The sequence below is a fragment of the Salvia splendens genome, chromosome 12 (genome assembly GCF_004379255.2).
Source record: "Salvia splendens isolate huo1 chromosome 12, SspV2, whole genome shotgun sequence".
Taxonomy (NCBI): domain Eukaryota; kingdom Viridiplantae; phylum Streptophyta; class Magnoliopsida; order Lamiales; family Lamiaceae; genus Salvia; species Salvia splendens.
Window position 1 is genome coordinate 8,967,794 of NC_056043.1, and position 23,226 is coordinate 8,991,019.

General features: G+C 38.3%; 2 protein-coding genes and 1 pseudogene across 2 annotated transcripts; all 3 read right to left on the bottom strand.

The window, feature by feature from the left end:
* Nucleotides 1–3,318: 3,318 nt before the first annotated feature.
* Nucleotides 3,319–3,762, bottom strand: LOC121757493 (bifunctional adenosine 5'-phosphosulfate phosphorylase/adenylylsulfatase HINT4-like). The gene has a single exon (XM_042153028.1). The coding sequence runs from the start codon at nucleotides 3,760–3,762 to the stop codon at nucleotides 3,319–3,321; it is 444 nt and encodes a 147-aa protein (XP_042008962.1).
* A 1,239-nt stretch (nucleotides 3,763–5,001) lies between these two features.
* On the bottom strand, nucleotides 5,002–6,098 carry LOC121757494 (annotated as a pseudogene).
* A 7,016-nt stretch (nucleotides 6,099–13,114) lies between these two features.
* LOC121757496 (anthranilate synthase beta subunit 2, chloroplastic-like) lies at nucleotides 13,115–19,491 on the bottom strand. Its single transcript, XM_042153029.1, has 7 exons — nucleotides 19,120–19,491; nucleotides 18,929–18,999; nucleotides 17,878–17,915; nucleotides 17,680–17,790; nucleotides 15,264–15,363; nucleotides 14,164–14,299; nucleotides 13,115–13,729 (listed from the first exon to the last, which is right to left on the bottom strand). Exons 1-7 carry the CDS (start codon nucleotides 19,489–19,491, stop codon nucleotides 13,625–13,627), a joined length of 933 nt encoding a protein of 310 aa, XP_042008963.1. The 3' UTR covers nucleotides 13,115–13,624.
* Nucleotides 19,492–23,226: the final 3,735 nt, after the last annotated feature.

The following is a 23,226-nucleotide window of genomic DNA, read 5'->3' on the forward strand; positions in this document are numbered from 1 at the left end:
AACTCCACAGTTTGCTTGTAAACACTCATTATTACTGGTGCAGTTGGAACTTGGAAGGGCATCCTTTAAATTCACACCCCCTGAAAATCTCTAGCTTCAACCATATTAGAATTAGAGGATGGTATCACTGCAAAACATTATATGAAAATAAATTAATATTTTCAAAACAATAAATAACATTTTGTACTTCTGTTCCGACCAAAATATTTACTCCTATACTTCCTTAATATAAATCATTAAAAATAAATTAGCATAATTGGATGCAATTAAAAAAATTAAAATTTGACATACAATATTATATTAATACTAATTGGGTTTGTGATTTTCATTTTAAGAATTTTATAATTTTAATTCTTTATTTCCGAAATGCTAATTTCTTTAAATACTTAATGAAATTATTTAATTTGAGGCAAAATGAATTTTCTATTTTATCAGGATTGGGTTTAATCATTCTTTATTATCGAAATGTTGCAATCTTTTTATCAGGATAAATAGAGTCAGCAATCAGATAAAATAGAGAATTCAGTTTGCAAGATAAAATATAGAGTTCATCTCATTACCAAATAGCTTCTTCATTCAAGTTCCAATAACAATGAGAACTTTACAACCACTACAAGAACAATAGTAGTAATATTGTGTTTCTAATTGCAGGATAAAATAGAGAAATCAATTTGCCTCAGATTAACAAAAGTTGTACCTAAATCTCAGAGCAAATGCTCTTAAGAGCTGAAATTCTCAAACATCTCACTCCACATTTCAAACTAACGCACTCAGCATCGCTCGTGCAACGAGAGGGGCAATCTTGTAATTTCCTCACTTGCAGCACCTCTCTGCCTTCCACCATATTAGGGGTTTGCATAACTGCAAAAATATTATTAAAAAATTATGATATTATTTTCCAAAAAATTCAAATGTCATGTAATAAGAAATAGTAGTATAGAAATTATACCAATTGAAATCATGAAGATTGCAACAAAACTCAACCAGAGAGCTCTAACAACATTAGCCATTTTCTTGAGGATTTTTTGATACTGGTGTCTTCTGCATAAAAAGAGAGTCAAATATATATATATATATATATATAGAGCACATGGTTGTTAATCATGGTAACTATATTAATCAATTTCAATAATCCCGCTACGCAATCCACGTCAAATTTCGAAAGTCCATGATTGGAATTTGGAGCATAACTATTTTTAATGTTAATACTACATTTCTTCATACGTTACATGTATAAAATCATCACTTTCCATATGAATTCTAACGTAATCGTCAATCAAGATTGTATTTGTGACATTATCACACATGGTAAATGCGAAATTACATGCAATAAAATCTCAAATGCAGTTAGATACAATTACACAAAATATCATGCTTTTCCTAGCTACTGCACAAGACCCATTATAATGATAAGTTATTTAAAAGTTTAATTACACATTAAAAAAAAAGAAATGTAAATCAATATAGATCTATACCTCTCATTATCTCAATTAGAGGCTTGAATGTTTGAATATCGTCAACAGAAAAAATAAATAGGCAGATCCAGTGGCGGACGCAGAAATATTTTATGGCAGGGGCTCAATAAATTTCTTTTAGTTAACATATACTTCTTTCGTCTTTTAAAAGTAGAAATTTTTATGGTGGCGCGAGTTTTAAAATGAAACTGGTATAATTAGAAATAAAAAATTGATAAACTAGTTGAAATAGTATTAGTTGTAGTGAACTCTACATCATGTAGTATAACAAGTGATGCAAAGATTTTTAAAATTTTAAAATAACTAATGAATCAAATGATAAACATTTGAACTTACTTTATTTATAAGAGTAGTAAAAACATGTTTAGTACATTTTTAAATTACAGTGCAACAATTAAACATTTTTAATACACTAAAAAGTACTAATAGAAGTAGAACATGTGATATAGGCGTAGCCTATAGGTAGGGGACTTGACATTTGCCAATTTTACTATTCTTATTAATTTAATTAGGCTTGTTATCTCATCTCATCTTCTTCCTCAAGCAGCAACAATAGCCATTTTTTTAAAAATTCCTTATATAATTTCAACTTTCCGCCCCTCCTTCTTGTTCAATCTTTTACATTTTAGACTTCAAATACATTAGTTTGGTGATGGCTAAAGACATTTTTCAAAAATTTCAAATTTTTTTAAAATACAAAATATTAAAAAAAGTAATTTGGGGAGGGCTTAAGCACTTCTTCCCTTGGCTGTGTGTCCGCCACTGGGCAGATCTAAAAGTACCCAAATATTATATAGGAGATTATGTAACCAATTTGTCATAAATAATATATAAATTATGTGCTGTCTTTTTTATAGGACAACTCATTCTTTTCTTAAAAATGTAAACAAATGATATAGTAACTGCTTTTACAAGAAGAGATGTATTCTCTTACACATCATTCAGATATTAAAATATTATTCGCATTTTTAATTGAAATGCACGTGTATTTTTCTAACTCAGAAAGTGTATTTTTTTAATTGAATAGGATCTTAATAGACTATCATGCGCTTTTCTGTTTAAATTAATACGGAGTATAAAATATTGTTGCGATTATTTTTTTAGTATACATACAATGATACACAGATATATTAAATTTTGTTTTAAATTTGGGAAGATATATACACGTTGAGTAATCATATTCTGATATCCATGCCCAGCGTATCTCCTATAATCGCATATAACACGTAAAGTCGTCAAATCTTGTACTCCCTCCGTCCCGGACTACTTGCACTTATTTCCTTTCTGGGCGTCCCAAGTTATTTGCACTCTTTCCATTTTTAGTAAAAAATATCACCGACCGCCGCAATTGTTGACTTTGCTATACACTCATTCCTTAATCTTCGTGCCGAAAAGGAAATGTGCGAGTAGTCCGGGACGGAGGGAGTATATTTTACATCATTTGTGTATTCCAAGATACATTCATGTGCTCATTGATGATACAATTAGAAGATTACTTCTTATGTATGAAAATTATATGAATAGAAAAATGTTAATATTACTCCATCTACATTGCTTGAATGAATCTAATTTGATCATATTTAACCATCAAATGTAAGATGAACAAATAGAAGTGGAGTGTTGTTTAACTTCCAAGAATATCAATGAGAGATCATTGCTTTCTACAAAATAAAATGTCAAATATTTGTCCTAATTGACAAAAATAATTGTAATCTGTGTTCATATACTAAAATCAAGACTACAACAATTCAAGAAAACCAGCAAATTATACTGTGAATAGAAAAACACAGTACATGAATCAGTTCACTGAGTATAGCATCCACAGAAGCCGTAACCGGGCGCCTCAGAGAGAAGACGCCGGCTTTATCCTCTCCAACAGCTTCTCTGCTTCGATGAATCCAACAAACGGCCCTAGAGACAAGTACTTCATAGCTCTCCATCGGGGCATATATGGAAGTGCAAAGCAATGTAGATGGAGGTGGTTGACACTATTGAAGGGAGGTTGATGGAATCCGAACCTATACTGCTCAGCATGAGGCGCGTCTCTCTCCAACAGAGCCCTGCCGACATCCAGCATGTTGCTGACCAGAGCAAAGTCCTCGGCCCTCCTTCGGAGTTGCTTGACAGTCGGTATGTGCTCGACTGGGATGACAAGATAATGCTTTAACGCAGATGGATTGATGTCCTGAAACGCGACCACCTTGTCGTCCTGGTGGAGGATGGTGGCTGGGGTCGAGGCACGGGTGATTTGGCAGAAGATGCACGATGACGATAGAGCTCCGGCCATTGTGTTACTCTAGGAAGCTGCATTCACTCACATTCCATATCTCCAGATTTTCTTCTACAAAAAATGCCCTTTTTTAGAGTTTTGATTGAATAGAGTTCAACTGCAGAGATGGAAATCTGAATGAGACATGTTTCATTTTTTTTAATTAACAGAGATAAAAAAACTCCAAATCAAAATCACGTGACAAAAATTCTTTCCTTTTTCATTAACAGAGGTAGAGAATTGGGAATCGAATCGTAAGAGTGACTGTTTATTAAGCTATTAACCAACAAATCAATGGAAATTTCACGAAATCCACAACAGTGATTGAGTCAATTCAGCTCAAAATTCGATATCAACCGAATTTCTCTCTTTATTTTCTGGCTAATCGGAATAATAAAAATTGACATTACAATGCCAGAATCAAATCAGATGGCCATATACGAATTTAATTCAGATCAAAATTGAAGCAAAATCGAAATCAGAGAGCAAACATCAGCATAAATGAGCGAGAGCTGGAAATGCAAAATTAGTACCTCGGGCACAGAAACACGAATCACAATGAGGTCGATGTCAGGATCGGCGGAGAGCCGCCCTATTCCGGTGGTCGTGGCGGTGGATGAAGACGCAACAGCTGCCGCGGACGATTTGGGGATTTAGGGATTTGTTTCCGTTTTCCTTTTTTATTTATTCTCTTTTCTGATGACGAATTTTTGTATGTTCAGTTTTTATTTGTTTTGAACTTTATTCTTATGTCGTTCGTATAAAACATTAAGTTAGCTAATGTACATCATTACAAAGTTTTTATTCTAATTATTTAAAATTGATCTAGTATATCGACCTTTTATTATATTTAAAATTGAGAATTTATATCAAAACTTTAAATAATTTCTAACTATGTGAGTATTTTTGTTTTAAAAATAAATGATGGCGATGAATGGCTCTTCTATTGCTCCACATATTAAAAAACTGAAAAATAAACCCATTTAATACTATTAACACCACTTGTGCCAAGTAATTGCAAGTATTCGAGTTGTCGAAACTGAAATTGAAATTTATGTATACACTACTAGCATACATTTTGAAATTGGAAAAATGCATAAACATACACTTGTGTCTACAATCTAAGTAGTCTCTTATTCAATATTGATTTCAAAACTGAATAAGATCCCATACTATGGTATCAAGACACAACAATAACATTTCATACAAAGTATTAGGAAATTTTGAAATAAAAAGAACTTGTAACAACCTTAAGAACTAAGCAGGGCATTGGAATCCGGAAGGTGGATTTTTGCCACAACCAACAAGAACTTCTAGGGCAATTGGGAGGATAATGTTGATATCGAGAAGCTTGGCTTTGATGGTGGTGCATAGGCAGAGGGCAGCGTCCAACCCCGCTAGCCCCTCGAGCACCGGGCAGCACTTCTCCTTGGTGCTTGGCCCGACCCCTATGTGCACGAGGCCACCCAATAGGTCGACACACGCACCTAGTTTCAAGGTGTCAATTGGGCACGTGTCGGATGCCTTTGGTGGTGGTGGCGGTATCAATGGTGGTGGTGGTGGACACAGAGTTTCCGATGGTGGCGGGGTTTGACAACTGGTGGTTTTGGTACTACTGGTGATCTGGGTTTGACTTTCGCCCACATTTCAACGTACACCTTCTATGAAGCACAACATAGCGTACGCTTAGATCCAACTCTTACATTTGGGGAGTCTTTTTTTAACGATGGGCTTACAAAGTTGGTTGAGTTTCTACTCGATGAATCAACTAAAACCTTGTGGAATTGCTTCTTTATATCATCTTGAATTGTAGAAGTTGGAGTTTTTTTCATTTCCATAGATGCTAATAATTACGTCACATTTCTTCAAGGCTTTTATTGAACTTCATATGAGCATTTTCTCCAAGGCGGTGGGGATAAGAGCATCCACATCCGTGCCTCGACTACAGGAGGTTTGGGCACGACAGGTGGTGTGGGAGTGACAACAGGTGGTTTTGGTACGACTGGTGGCTCGACTACAGGAGGTTTGGGTACAGTGGGTGGTGGCTTGACCTCTGGAGGCGGTTTCACCTTTGGTGGGACGGTAGGTGTTGGCTTGGGGTGATACGGCGGTTTCACCTTTGGTGGGACGGTAGGTGTCGGTGGTTTGGGGACGTGGGGCTTTGGCGTTGGCGTCGGTGCCGGAGGCTTAGGAGGGTGTGGTGGTTTCACCTTTGGTGGAGTAGGGATCTCACAATATGGACATGCTATAGTAACAAGAAGAGTTCCTAAATTGAGAAATATTATGATTTGAGCAATTTTGTAGTTGTCCATGTTGAAGATGTTGCATATGAATATGATGATGTGTTGCACCATGTTACTTATAGACATTGAGAGCGGGTCCACCTACATAATAAGGACTCAATAATTTTCTTTAAATTTATCTATATATTAAATTGTCCTGGTATATTAATTATTATCGTAAAGTTATCGAGAGCAATTGGCCATCCAACTTTTTTTTTATCTAATTTAATTTTATTTCCTATTTTTTGAAAGGCATAGAGCATGAATTTGGTGCACAGCAAGCATCCATTCTAAAAATATAATCTTGATTGTAATTAGTGCTAAATTTATTGTATATGCTATTATTGGAGTAGTTGACTGCTAATAAACTTTTAATAATTAATTAGTCATATATCCATAATTCTTGAATTGGTTACATCAAAAATTTTCAGTTTATTGCGATTTTTACAGACAAGACTTGACCCCAAATCGTGAAGTCTACCTTTGTTGGGATTCTACTTCAAAGATGAGATAAAAGTCGGGCGTAATACAACCCAAAGAAGGAATATAAAAGAACGAACTTAACCGAAATTACAATTGAAAAAAAAAATCGAAACAGTAAGACCGTAAAAGTGTTTAGCCGAGTCGAGGAGATCACTTTCCGCAAGACGAGATACGCCCCGGTAGTGCTCTCGGTTTGGCGTGTCGTCCCCAAAGATAAAATGGCTATGTCTCTGGTGAAGCAGCACCGCAATCAACAGAGCTCCGGCGAACTGGATGGAGGAGAGGGCAGAACTTTCGACAAAAAAACAATGCAGGGGAGGGAGAGAGCTTAGGATGTTATATGCTTTGTGAATGTTATGTATAGATGCTTGGAATGGCTAGCCTATTTATAGGCCTAGTCCACTGCAGGGGTCAACTCAGCCTTGATGGCTGTCATCATGGCTCATTATGGCGGGGAAGTAACCGCCGGCCGTTACGAGTTTGAAAGCTGGAGTGGTCGACGTTGAATCTAGAAGCTGCCATCGCTCAAGGCGCAGCAGGCCGAGTTGATCAGGCTGCTGATCAAGGCGCAGCATGTCAAGTTGATCAGACTGCTGCCCAAAACTGAGGTGGTCCAAAACATTAAGTCTGGATCAATTGTCAAGTCCAAAGACCACCCAAAGATCAATGGTCAAGTCCAAGTCCAAGGGCGCGGCTCGGCTCGGCTCGACACGCGTGTGGGCTCTTTCACCCATCTTAGTCCACGATAATTACTAAGTGTAATAAGTCACTTAATAAATACACATTTAAAGATGTGTCTCATCTCCTATGTGGGATAATTAACACTAGTTAATTACTCCCTAGGCTTTCATTCCATAGCTTTATCAAAGCTACAATGTGACCAACTTTAACCCAATATTTCTCACTCACCGGGAATCGGATTTGAGAAAGTGAGTATACTACGGTCATCTACGGTTAATATAGTTTAATTTGAGGTGGCAAACTCTAACGGTCAATTAGTAGTGAATTCCAGTTAAATTTTAAATTAACCTTTCGTTAAATTAATTAACAAGTATATACATGCAATAATTATGGATGCATTAATACTCCTATATCTTCTGAGCTCTACCTGCATTGAAACTCCTATATACTCTTTAGCTCTACACTCCACAAACTCCTCTTAGCGTGTCCAGGAAAAAAAGAATATTACATAATAAAGAACAATGAAAATAATTAAACATTTCGACCTATAAGTCGAGTCGAGGAAAATCATCGTTTCGCAAAACAAATAGGCACCGCCTAGTGCTTTCAGATTGACGTATTGTCCTAAAAATGAAACAACTTCCTCTTAGCGTGTAGAAACACCTCAAATCCGCTAGACACAGACGAACTCAGTGGAATTAAAAGATCTGAGCATACAAACTTCCGAAATTGCTAATTAAAAAATGTGAGAGCTTAGAATACTTGCTTGTGAGCTTGAAAGAGTGTTTGAGATGCGTGATCTTCTCTCCCAGAGTCAGGCTTATTTATAAGCCAAATGAGGAACTTCAAGAGGTAAGACACCTCTTAAAGTTGGTAAGAGGTTACTATTAGGATCATGGAATTGAGCATGCAGAATTGGAATTGGAATTGGAATTAGAAAAATATTTTGATTTGAAATTAAATTACTATTACAATTCCTTCCAATTCCACAATATGTTTGAATTTCAAAAGTAGATTAAAATTTCAAATATTAATAAAATTACACTTTCACACAGTACACACACCTACACACACATACACACATCTGCGCGCACGCATGCACACCTGCACAGTTGCGCGCACATACACACATCTGCGCGCACGCACGCACACACACTTGCACACACACACACACACTCATTTATATAAACTAAAGAAATTGGCCTAAAATGTGAATCACTAGAAGCCCGCAGCATAATGCATAACAATGTCTGTAAGGTTTGTAGCTCCACAAACACAACAAGAAAGTGATGAACTAAAACACACCAAGGGTTTACGTGGTTCGATCGGAATGATCTACGTCCACGGACAACAAAATGGAACTTTATTCACTTCACTCTCAAGATTACAATCTCTCGATCTATCTACAATCTCTCGATGAATCAATGAGCAAAACCGCAAGAAGCTATTGAGTGTTTACCACAAGAACGAGAGAATTATGATTGAGCAAACTATTTGTGTGTGTGTGCGTCGACTGCTTATATGTGAATGGTTTCAACAGAAACAGAGAGAGGTTGGATCTTCTCGCAACAAACTCGTGCTGTTACTCCCGATCCTCACTTCAAACGGCTACTTCCGAGCTGACGTGGATAACCGATTTCCAACGGCTATAACCACATTTTGAGTTGAGCTTCACCCACATGGAATCACAACTCCACCTCTTCTCATATTCTCTTATCCTATCACATTCACACACTACAAATCTCCACCTTGAATGTGAAGTATAGAAGCACTTTGTTGTCAACCTTTCTTTACATTCATTTATCAACCATATTCACCAACTCCTGACAATACTTGAACTTGGTAGTTGGTAATGGTTTCGTGAGCATGTCAGCTGGGTTGTGGTCTGTGCTGATCTTTACCACTCTAACTTCTCCCTTGTCAACTTCGTCTCTGACAAAATGCATACGCACATCTATGTGCTTGCTCCTTTCATGGAACACTTGATGCTTTGCAAGGCACAAAGCACCACTGCTGTCACAGTTGATCTCTACAGTCTTCTGCTTTATACCGAAATCCTCAAGGATCCCCTTTAGCCATTTACACTCCTTAACTGCTTCAGTGAGTGAGATATAATCTGCCTCCGTGGTGGATAGGGCCACAACCGACTGCAAGCTTGACTTCCAAGAGATAGCTGAACCAAATATAGTGAAGATATAACCGGACTGTGACTTTCTATTGTCCAGATTAGCAGCATAATCCGAGTCACAAAATCCCACCAAGGGCTCAGATCCCACATCATCCACTCCTCCATACACAATCCCAACGCCCTGAGATTGTTTTGCATATCTCATCAGCCATTTCACAGCCTGCCAGTGGCTCCTGCCCGGATTGCTCATGTACCTGCTGACTACACTTATTGCTTGAGCTATGTCCGGCCTAGTACACACCATAGTGTACATGAGACTGCCCACAATGTTTGAGTATGGGATCATGTTCATTTGCTTCTTTTCTTGGTCATCCTTTGGTGATTGGCTGCCAGAGAGTTTGAACTGTTGGCTCAGAGGAGTTGAGACACCTTTTGAGTCATACATATGGTACTTCTTCAATATCCTTCCAAGATAATCACCTTGCATCAGCCACAGCCTTTTAGACTTTCTATCTCTGACAATATCAATGCCAAGAATTCTTTTAGCACAACCTAAATCCTTCATCTCAAACACTGAGCTGAGTTGCCTCTTTATGCAGTCTACTTCCTTGATATCAGGGCTAGCTATGAGCATATCATCGACATACAGCAACAACCATGCCACAATGATCTTATTCTTGAATCTGATGTACACACATCCATCAAACTTGGATTTTACAAATCCCAGCTTGTGCATCTCTTCATCAAATTTGAGATACCACTGTCGGCTTGACTGCTTCAGACCATATAGACTTCTTTTGAGGAGACACACCTTATCTTCATCACCCGGAGCTATGAAACCCTCTGGTTGAAGCATGTAAATTTTCTCCTCAAGCCCTCCATGTAAAAAAGCTGTTTTTACATCCATTTGATGTAGTTCCCAATCAAATTGTGTTGTGAGAGCCATCAGAATTCTGATAGAAGCATGCTTTACCACTGGAGAGAACACTTCATTAAAGTCTATGCCTTCCTTTTGTGAGTACCCTTTGGCTACAAGCCTTGCTTTGTATCTAAGCTTCTCAGTTCCAGTAACCTCCATCTTCCTCTTAAAAATCCATTTACATCCAATGGGCTTTTGCAGATCAGATCTCTTAACTAGGATCCATGTTCCATTCTTCAACAAGGATTTTATTTCATCAATCATGGCCTTCTTCCATGCTTCCTTCTCCTTGCTCTTGATGGCTTCTGCATAGGTCAGTGGCTCTGAATACTCTATCTCCTCAGCAATACACAAAGCATAGAATATCATATCAGCTTGGTTGTATCTTGTAGGTAGCTTCTGTACTCTTCTAGGCCTATCTCTTGCAAGCAAATAGTTATCAAGATTCTGAGCTTGTGGAGCTGGCTCTTCATTATTTTCTGGAATAGGGCCCTCATTTGCTTTTGGAGCTGGCTCTTCTTCTTCCCTTTGGAACTGATCATCATCACTTCCATGATTCTGGATTCTGCCTAGCTCCACCTCAGTTGAAGTACCACCCTGATCAGAGATGGTTGTTGTGGGCTGCTTGACCTCAGAGAATGGCATCTTGCCTTCATCAAACTTGACATCTCTGCTTATTACCAATTTGTGATTCCCGGGCTCAATGGACCAGAGCCTATAGCCCTTCACACCAGGCTAATACCCCAACATAATGCACCTCAAGGCCCTAGCCTCAAGCTTGCTTTGCTTTATGTGTGCATATGCAGCACACCCAAAACTCCTGAGTTGGCAGTAGCTGTTGTCTCTGCCATGCCATCTGTAATCCGGGGTATCAAAATCAATAGTTGAGCTGGGGCATTTGTTGATCAAGACTGCTGCTGTTGTTACTGCCTCTGCCCATAATTTTTTAGGAACACCCGAGCCAAGTATCATACACCTAACTCTCTCCAACAATGTTCTATTCATCCTCTCAGCAGTGCTATTTTGTTAAGGATTGTTAGGCACTGTTCTGTGCCTTCTAATGCCCTTTTGAGCACAATAACTTTGAAACTCATTTGAAAGAAACTCTAGTCCATTATCAGTTCTCAAACACTTGAGAGATCTCTCCTTTTCTAATTCCACTTCAGAGCACCATTCTTTGAATTTTAGAAAAGCCTGAGATTTTTCTTTCAATATGTATATCCAAACTCTTCTTGAATAATCATCTATAATGGACATAAAATACCTTCCTCCACCCTCAGAAACAGTTGGTGAAGGCCCCCACAAATCTGAATGTGCATAATCAAGTGGAGAGGTAGAAGTATGAATACCTTTCTGATATGGGAGCTTCTTGCTTTTTCCTAATGCACAATTCTCACAGCTTGTCAGATTCTGTTGAGCTCCAGATTTTATCAAGCCCCTTTTGATCAGTTCTTTGAGGCCCTTTTCTGAGACATGCCCGAGCCTCTTGTGCCATAAATCCATGTCACAACTGGTAGTAGCATTTACATGTGGACTGACTTCAGTTTCCCTAAGCAGATAATAGAGAGTGTTAATTCTAGTTGCCTTCAACAATTCCTTATCTCCTTTAGACACTATCATCTGCCCTCCTTTAGACATGAACACACACCCCTTTGCCTCAAGAACACCAAGTGACACTAAATTTCTTTTAACCTCAGGTATATACCTTACTTGAGTTAGAATCAAAGATGAGACATCTTCATTTCTGATCTTGATGTCCCCTATTCCTTTTACTTGACAGATCTGGTTGTTTCCTAGTAGAACGGTGCCATCACTCTTGGTTAGATTCAAGAACCAGGACTTGTGAGGACTCATATGAAAGTTGCATCCCGAGTCCATAATCCAAGAGTTGCCAATATCTTGCTCAACTACATTCATTATCAGAGGTATCTCCAGATCCTCTACTATATCAGCCTCATTTGCACCATTATGTTCCTCAGCAACTTTCTTCTTCCAAGAGTAACAATTTTTCTTTAAGTGCCCCGGCTTTTTGCAGTAGAAACATTCCCTAGTCTCCTTTTTCTGAGGATCTTTATCCCTTTGATACTTGGCCTTTGCATTCTTGTTCTTCTGCAGTGGTTTCTTGCCTTTGAATCTGACATTCAAGGCTTCTCCAGATTGATCAGCGGTGGATTTGCTGGTGGATCTCTGCAATTGCTTAGCTCTCAAAACGGATTGAACTTCCTCAAGAGTAATCGTTTTCTCTCGGCCATACAGCATCGCATCCTTCAAATGATCAAAAGATTTGGGCAAGGCATTAAGAAGGAGAATAGCTTTATCTTCATCAACCAAACTCACATCTATGTTTTCAAGGTCATCAACAGCTTTGTTGAACTCCTCTAGCTGCTCCTCTACGCCCTTCTCTTCATGAAATCGATAGGAGTATAGTTTCTGCTTCATGAACAACCTATTTGCCAAAGATTTAGTCATGTACAAGTTCTCCAATTTAGACCACACGTCAGCGGCAGTCTTTTCCTTGGCCACCTCGCGCAAGACCTTATCCCCCAAACAGAGAATGATTGCGCTATGCGCGCGATCAAGCATCTCTTGCCTTTTGATCGCAGCTTGCGGATCCTCTTCCACCACTGCATCATCTTTCGCGATAGGCTTAAACGCCTCCGCCAAACCCTGCTGCACAAGGACCGCCTTCATCTTGATGCGCCATAACCCGAAGTCGTTGCGCCCGGTGAATTTCTTGGTTTCCAATTTCGTCGTCGCCATCGCTCCGCTTCCCACAGACGGCGCCAGTTGTAAGGTTTGTAGCTCCACAAACACAACAAGAAAGCGATGAACTAAAACACACCAAGGGTTTACGTGGTTTGATCGGAATTATCTACGTCCACGGACAACAAAATGAAACTTTATTCACTTCACTCTCAAGATTACAATCTCTCGATCTATCTACAATCTCTCGATGAATCAATGAGCAAAACCGCAAGAAGCTATTGAGTGTTTACCACAAGAACGAGAGAATTATGATTGAGCTAACTACTTGTGTGTGTGCGCGTCGACTGCTTATATGTGAATGGTTTCAACAGAAACAGAGAGAGGTTGGATCTTCTCGCAACAAACTCGTGCTGTTACTCCCGATCCTCACTTCAAACGGCTACTTCCGAGCTGACGTGGATAACCGATTTCCAAAGGCTATAACCACCTTTTGAGTTGAGCTTCACCCACATGGAATCACAACTCCACCTCTTCTCATACTTATCCTATCACATTCACACACTACAATGTCGATGAGTAAAATATGTTGCTTTATTACTGTAGTGAACTTAAAAATAACATGAAACTGTGGTTTTGATTCAGAATGACTAAATAAGTAAATATAGAACTTTTAAAGAGAGTCTAGTTTTTGGATTTAGCTTCGTTTCTCTCGATAAGCTTAATGAAGTTGCGCACAATGGTTTTTCCTTCGCTGGTTATGATACTCTCCGGGTGGAACTGAACTCCCTGCATTTACCCACAAAACAACCATCAATCTCAATCCAATCACCACCTAACCATGCAAAGTGCAACAATATTCTATGATTTCGGCCCTAAAATTTCTCATCGCTGCTTTTCTAGCAACCATCGACGAATAGTAATGTCCCAAACCGATGGGGTGGGGGCACAACGACCCAAGTTGCTAGAAGAGTTCATTGAGCTAATATATTTACTTATGCGATGTGGGATGCCATGAGATAAAAGAACTATTTCTAATATAATCTAATGATCATTAAACGATACTCCAGGGTACAGACATAAGATGCAAACTAGTACAAGTAAAGTTTGCATCTCTTGCAAATATGGCAGTATCAAGGAAAATAGTTACCTTTTTCGTGGTCCAAATCAGGCCATCAAATGGTAGTTACGCATAACAGATAGAACAAACATTTAAGTGTTACCTGTAGATGCATGTGCACTTTGTGACGAGCACCCATGATCAGCCCGTTTTCTGTCCATGCAGTAATCTCAAGGACATCACTAGGAAAACTTTCCTTTTCAATAACCAGGCTATGGTATCTACCAGCTGTAAATGGGCTGTACAAAAAACATAAATATCTCATTCATTCAGTTGATTGATGACAACGACATATTTTATTAGGCAAGGGGACATTGCAGCTATGTAAAGATACAAGATGCCAAAAGTTGTGAATTTCATCAGATGTTTGGCACTCTTTAAATGAAAAGGCGGCATTTCGCACTCTATAATTGGCACGCATTATCTTGACACTTTTGACACTCATCCATTTCAAAAGGAAAACGTCAACCGAAACAATATTTTGAACATGAAGTAATTTGGAGGGTGCAATATTCCAGTTACCCAATTTCATCTGATTACTTTGAGTAAGTCATCTTCATCTCGAGACACTACAGTGACAAGCATTATATGACACAGTCTGCAGATAGCAGTTAGGAGGGACACTACTAACACTGAAAAGGGATATGATGAGTTTATAAGTACAAGTATCAAATATCACATTTTTTAATATGTTACCAAAGAATTGATGAGTGAACAGGTGAAAGAAACATAGAGGCCATTTAGTATTTATTACTCGTTACCCAATTAAAGTAAGAATCATTCAGGAATTAACTTCTATGTTGGTAAAGATTCAGAAGAAATGTCACGGAAGATAAATACGAAAGCATCCTGTAAAATTTTGATCTTTATCAGAGAAACTAAGTACTCTGAGGATTCTGTTATAATCCAAATTATATTATGATTAATGCATCTTCCACATTTTAAAGCCAAACTGGAATACATACAAAAAAGGAAGCACAAGCAAGGAATATGTAGTATATATAAAGAAGCCTGCAAACATGAGGTATATCCTGAGATCTGTTACCTAGTAATGTGAATTGCACACTTACAAATATTCAACCTTGACCACCAAAAATGACAATTTATATTGCGGTGTTTACCAATATTGCAAAATATTATATAGAGTATAACTGATTGCCCTTACAATGATTAATAAGCACATCCACATGAAGAAAGACTTACTTTGATAACCCAGCAAATAAGCCATCTTCCCCAGCCTCATTGTAATAAACAGGAGAAGATTTTCCATGCATCACTCCATAGGGAGCTCGCACAATTTTTCCTGCAAACAATAAAGCCGGATAAAGACAGAATATCATAATCCAATGTCGAGACAATAAGAAAAGTGCAATCCAGAAAAATCTGCTTTCTTCTAAAACACATCACTACATTCTATAATACTAGAACCTTTCTTATGTGTCAACCCAATTTTCAGAACCTTAACATGAAAGTAGTTAATCATAAGACCAAACAAGGAAAAGTTGTTGGATCTTTTCCATCCTAGCATAAGGGGGGACCAGGCCCTTGATTTTATGGGAAAACAAATTTGCTTCTAATCTGCGGTTATACTGAAAGAGCAAACCGAACTATGCTAAAATGACATCAAAATTAAAGAAGACAAAAGTTCTCCATATAACAAACATCAAACACATTCATAGTCATAATTAAAAATCATTCTCTAGAATATAGTTTGTGAAAGTATTATGCATGGTGGTCAAGTAAGAATATCCAGAAAAGTTAACATTGAGAGTGTTGGATTTTATATGGACAGCAAAGTTGAAGATAACACTGTATTCAATATACAGAATGGAGAAAAATAATCCATTTCCATTTGTTTCACTTGCTTTTGAACTTGGACCTCGTTTACAAACAGTATGACCTCATTATCCAGTTGCATTTCAACCTTGGGTTTTTACCTTAGTCGATGTTCTACTTTGTGAGAATACTCCACCAATTTACAAAGAGGGGAATACTACAAACAGCAAGAACCTCTTAAAAGATGACCCACTATGGCAATATATAGCCAGCATATCCACCTATTAATACCTACTATTCAAACAATAAATAATGCAAAATTGCGCACCGACCGGAATGGAACACACATAACTTTATTCAACAATGTTTGTAGAAAGAATTGAGGCGCATTAATGTTGCACACCAAAAGGACATTCTTGTTATTAGCTGAATATGTGATCTTCACTACTCCAAAATCAATTCAAGCTTAAGGGGATATTCATGTTATCTCTGAAATCATACACATTAAAGGTGATCTTTTTCTAGTGGAATCCTGCTGACCAAATTCTCCTCACGTCCTTCTCAGATGCAATCAATCTTTCATTTTCCTACTTCATCTTTGAACATGGCAATTTCAATCCTTTCTCCTTCCTCTGTTATTCTAAATTTGGTTCTTCCTCATTCACTTATTATTTCATTTTTTTATTCTAGAGAACTTGATTATAAAATTTTGGATGAGCAGCAAGTTTATTCAACTAAAACATTACACCTGTTTGCTTAAATAATCATGCATCAAACCATTCCATGGTCATCTTGTCATTAAATACTCTTCTGGTTTAATATAAAGATGTGGTACAAGCTCCCCTAATAACTACAAAAAGAATATCATAAAAGACGCCTGAAAAGATGGCCTCGCACATGTTTTGCACGTGTCACACTACTAGATTTTGTTGGCTTCTGCAGCCATAAAGCATCAGCACCTCCTAACCGTTTTTCTGTTTTAGCACCTCTTTCATTTTAATGATATATGTATAGCATCCTACCATCATAAATAGTCTGATGATCACCTAGCAAGTTTAGTATAGTTACCATATTGTGCTCAACATACAAATTGAAACTAATCATCAAATGGCCACTTAACGTCTGCGTATTCTTCCTTACGACCAACGATAGAACCATCTTCATATATATTTCAATTTCTTTTTTACTTTTTTCTTTACTTTAATTAATTTTAAGAAGTTCTAGTTCTAAAGTATATTTTTCTTTTATATTTTGACATTATTTTTAAGAATTTCTTCTGTGTTATAAATCTTAGTTATTTTAGACTAGAGGAGTTGTATTTTATGTTTAAGAATATACAGCTAGGAATTCTAAAGTAATGTGGTGTGGGGTCTACTCCTGTGTGTATTTTTTTGTCTGAACTTATTTAACAATTAAATTTTGACATAGTTTTGACAAATTTTGACATATTTACAAAGTTGTCCTTCAATATTCTGGCTTTGTCGCTGTTTATGGCTCGTCAAATATGATCGTTCATAGCCATATATCGTCATCTTCTTGAGATTAAAATTGTTCAATGATGAGCCTTAGTGATCAATAACACTTGAGAATAAATTTGACTTTGGCCAAGTAAAAGCTACACCAAAAAATTTCACTTCAATTTCAAAATAAAGGATACAAATGTAACATAAACACGGCAACCTAAACTGATAGGTCTTCATTGATTTTTTGCTTTATAAAATGCTTAAAGAGTTACAAATCCATGATAAACCACCCAATTGTTATCACATCAAGGAAAAAGAATTCCTCCTCCTTGAAAAGAAAATGCCATTTTGTAAAAATTATTAATGCAATGGGAGATTACCTCCGAAGACTTCTCCAATGCATTGCAATCCCATGCACACACCAAATACCGGTACAGTTGGTCCAAGCTCCAGCACCGTCTGCAGCGATATTCCTGAATCTTGAGGAGTGCCTTAAATTTCAAGAAAACGTTACTACAAGTTAGGTATAAGATTAAATCATCAAAAAAAAGATTACAACAAAAGGAGTAAGCTATTACCAGGTCCAGGTGATATTAATATACCTCTTGGATATTTCCTACAAAGAACAATCATAATTGTTATTAACCATATTCAAATCTGCTAATTAATTTGCATATTCCTAAACAGGTTGTCATATTGAAACACAATACACTCTATCAAACCAATTTATCGATCATATAGGATTACATACGCGTACATATATATTGCATTTGACTTTATTGTTCATTCGATGATCCATTGGTTCCCTCGTGCATTCTTTTGATTTACTTCTTGGTGATTAATTCCCCTAGCTAATATATACCTCTCCTTCAATACTAGACCTAGTTTTCGAAATATGGAAATATTACGGAAACTAGTATGTTGTTTGCAACATCAAAGCTCTCTTATGCACCACTAGCTAGTGTTCTTGGCAATAGGCAACTACCAACTATTTCAACAAGAACACTAATATTATCTTACAGCATCAATCAAGTGTATCATATGTGGAATCAAGCAAGGCCATGCATGTTCATACAGGCCTACGAGTACTCAGTGATTGCCAAGATTATATTATTCGTATGTTAGTGTATATCTGCATGCATATGTATTGCATTCATGTCATGGTGATAAAACTAGAATTGAATTTATTGCCTGTAAAAACCGAACATATATTTACATTCATATATAGCAGGTTCCTTGTAAGTATAAAGAGAAGTACTTGAACATGAAATTTTAGAGGTCTTCTGTCACTGCTACTATATTTTTGTTTTTTGAATTAAGAGATTCAGAAAGTTAAAATGACAAAATTATAAACTGAAACAAGAAAGAAAAACGTTATGAATCTATTGCCTGTCAAAACCGAACAGAGTGGGAAAATATAAATAAACTTACTAAAAGCCTAAAGTATACTACGCATCAAAATTGGAACTGAGAAATGAGATTAAAAATAGCTATTCGAGTGCTAAAAGAAAAAAAAAACGCTGCATAAACAGTACAGAATTTTGCCTTTTCCCTTCTAATAATTAAAAAGAAAAAAGACCGACTAGGAAATGAATAATAATTAAACAAAAAAATGCAAAAAATCCGTACTCTTTTAGATCATCAACAGTCAGCTCATCGTTTCGGAGCACTTCAAATTCACAGCCCAGCTCTCCCATATACTGCCAAAACACCCAAAGATGAACAATTCAAAGTTGAGGAATGGGGGAAAACAGTCAGATCTCATTTTATACATAACGCTAAAAATAATTAAGCTAACAGATGATCAAAATAGAGATTACCAGGCAGAGATTATACGTAAAGCTGTCGTAGTTGTCGATAACCACGATCGGTTTAGTCTTCTTATTTGGACACAACTCAGAGACGGATTCCGCGGCGGTGTTCCAGGAAATCGCCAGCGGTGGTCCGGGCGGAGCAGAGTGAGAGAGTGCGCGGTGAGGTGCCGAATCGAATCTGAAGGGGAGGGCAATGGGAGGCTGCGAGTTTCTGAGTGACGGAATGGAAGATGATGGTAGCTTGAAGGGAGCAGAAGCGGCGGCGATGATGGAGGTGTTGGGGGTGCAGTGAGGTGTGAGAGTTTGGGGGGTTTGTGAATTTGATTCCTTGAAGGGGTTGAATTTACGCGGGTTTTCTGTTGGGGGCTCTTGTCGCATATGTCAAGTACGCGGTTAGATATCGCTATTCAGCAAACAGCGCTTAAGGTATAGTGCGTTTTACCAAACAATTTTGGTCTGACGACAATGCATTTAATTTTATTCATTCATTCATTCATTTTGTTACGGGAATTATCAAAGTGAATTTTAGCGAGTGAAATTAAGACATAACAAAATACTACTAGAAGACAAAATAAAATTTTCAAAAAAAGTAAAAGTCAATTTTTGCCATAAATAAGAAATGTGTCACTTAATTTGGTACTTATCTTAATAAAGAATATACGTTACTTACTTTGGGACGGAACTCGGAAGTAGTACTTTATTATGTTATCATATGTACGGGTAAAACTGGAATGAGTAAATCTAAGACAGTAAAAAAAATATAGGAGTGCTTCAAATCGGATAAGTTTGTCTTGTTATGGTTAAGCATGGGTATATGTAGAATAAATATGTAAATAATATTTTTATGATAATAGTGGGGTATCAACATATTTTACGAAACAAAAAGCACTAAAGACATGATGATGTATGAGCGGACGCAGAAAATAATAATAGGGGCTATGTTACTATATTTTGTTTAAAAGTCTATTTTTGAATAATTTGCATTATTAATAGTGCTTTACATAGTAATTTATGTTAAATTTGGACAATATTAAAATTTTATAGAAAAAAATACTAAAAGAATAGTTTTAGTGAGGGCTTGATCCTCTTGTGAATACCAACATGAAACTGCATTCAACACTTTGAGGACGTTGGACGCACATCACGCCAAATCACCTATTGAGAACACAGCCAGTAGTCTATTCTCTTCTAGCTTCTCCATTTTCTAACTCACAATATTGCTCTCTTAGGACCCGTTTGGTTTATGTGATATGTCAAGATAGTGTTTTTTTATCTTAGCAAAATAGTGAATATCTGACTGTTAGGTTTGTAAGTTGGAGCCCGTGTAACTTTTCAAGGCCCGTCTCGAACCGCACAATTTCACTGTTTTTGTGAGTTATCAGCCGTATTACAATCGGCCAAATTTCCTCCGATAAAACACTGTTTGAGCAAGTTTCCAAGCGATGCACTTCTAATTTGGGTGAGAACACATAATTATGTGTTTCATTCTAAACTCTTTGCTCCCCTTCTCTATCCCTCTGCAACTCCGATTTCAAATATGAGGGCGACTCACTCTAGATTTAAGGTCATCGATTTGAGCATCAATTTGGGTGGTGGCGTGACCATCATGGCCGCCAATGCACCTCCCCTTTCACTACGTCTTTTTTCAACTCCTGTTTCAGATCTGAGGGGTTCTTGCTCCAAATTCAAGGTCGTCGGTTTGGGCTTCGATTTAGATGGTGGTGCGACCGCCATGGCCATCGCACCGCCTTGGCTGCCGATTGGAATCATGCCATCGGTTTTAGGGCTGTGGTGATAGAAGATCAATCTGAGCCTAGATTTTATTTACAAAGCTCCTCTTTTGAATAATTAAATATCAAAGTTCACTCTGTTTAATTGGGGATATTTTCTACTAGTTTATAATTCTAGGAAAAAAAGTATTGATCTTGCTTGTTTGTGGAACTAGCTCCACAATAGTTTATTTGATTTTGATTTTTAGTTTGGCTGACTTTGTTGTTAATGAATGACTAAGAGATTGAAAATTTACTATAATTCGCCTAGTTATCTACATAAATCAGAATTGATGACTAATCTTAATTAAGAAATTGAAAATTACACATATTACAAATCAGGATGACTAATCTAATTTGAGAAATTGACAACTAGTACATGTGTTTTGCACAATAATTTGCAAATCAAGTGGTTAATTTACTAAATTATTTTTTATGATAATTAATCACATTTTTATTCTTAAAAAAACATATAAATGTAAAGATAAAGGGTAATTTTGTCTTTTCAACTACTATTAAACACATATCTCGTGTACCAAACAACATCATAAAAACCTTACTTTCTATACTATCTTACATTATCGTTACTTTGACCCGAAAACTTTATCTCATCATAACTATCTTGTTATATCGTATGTGAAAAACCAAACGGGTCCTTAGTTCACACCTATGCCTATTTATTATACTTGAAAGTTAAAGTCAATTAATACTTATCATACTTTTAAAAAATTGCAACATATTTTAGCTACAAATATTGTAGCTAATTTCAATTAATTTAGTAGTATACATATTGAATTCTCTAGTATTTTGAAAACCAAACCGTGCTTAGTTCTCAAAGTTGATAGATATTTCATCTCAATACTCCTCCCCATTGACACCGACTTTCTTCTCTTTATATTATGATGTTCTCTTCGCTTTAGAAATCTTGCAATGGTTGAGCTCTTCATGAACAATGTGTCGACAAGATTCTTCGACTAGTATATTGTAGTATTAGAGTGTCCACAATGGGGGAGCCGCGGCCCGCGGCTCGGTGCGCGGCTCCCCATTGCAGAGGCCGAGAGCCGGGGCCCTAGGGCGAGAGACGTGGCTGAGCCGCGGCCGCCACCTTCACGCGGCTGAGCCGTGTGAGCCGCGGCCCTCCATTGCATCGAGCCGCGTTTCGCGGCTGGGCCGCGGATTATAATTTTTTTTTTTATTTCGAAATTTTTTTATAAATATACACTCTCATTTCCATTTTTTTCACTTCATTCTACACTTCCAATCCCTTCAGTTTACACTCTCAAACACTACAAAAAATGCAAGGTGGAGATGGTAATTCCCCGGGGTATGGAGACTCGGGATACGGCAACTTCCCCAATCAGACGTGGAGTCCGCACTCGCCCCAATTCCGGGTCCAGCCATCCCAGCAGAGGAACTTGGTTCGCCAACCATCGGGGTTCGGGGACTACCGACCGAATATGGACGCGATCAACAACCCGTCCCAGCAATTCCAATCCTCCCAATCCAATCCTCCCAATTCTAATACTCCCCGTCTCCTCTGTCTGAATCTGATAGATACACATGGGAACAGTTGATGGGTACACCGGAGACCCCGACATCCGGTAGTGTGGAGATGGAGGCCCCCACCGGGGGTCGCCGAACCGGCGGTGGTGGGGGGCGAGGCGGCAGCGGTGGGAGTGGGAGGCGAGGTTGTGGCGGTGGGGGGCGAGGCGGCAGAGAGCATGGGCCCACCGGCGGCGGGCGAGGCGGAGACAGAGAGCCGGCCACCGGCGGTGGCCGAGGCGGTGGTGATCGGCGGGGCGAGAAGTACAACGACGACGAATCCCTCGCTGTTGCGCGGGCTTGGGAGGCGGTCACGACGAATCCGGTCATCGGCACGGATCAGACCGACATTTGCTTCTGGAGGCGCGTCCTGACGGTGTACAATGGCTTCAAACCAGAAGGCAGTGCCGGACGTGATGAAGGCCAGATCCGGAAGAAGTTCGGCCGGATCAGTAGAGCTGTGAAGAGGTTCAGAAACATTTACGAGAGACAGCTCTAGAATGCCGAAAGCGGCCGCAGCGAAGCCGACGTACGGGCGTTATCGTATCAGTTGTTTAATACTGAAAGCTGGCCCAAGTTCACCTACTGGAATGAATACATGCTTCTCCAAGACTCCCCTCAATTCAAGGCGATCTGCGACGATGAGACCGGTCTTACTGGGAAGCGGACAAAAAACGGGGCCGACGGCACCTACAGCAGTGGTACCGACTCACGTGCATTCGACCTGAATGACGATGTGAGGGATGAGCCCCCCTCGACAATGTCGAGGCGCCAGCGCCCGCAGGGCCAACAATCCGCCATC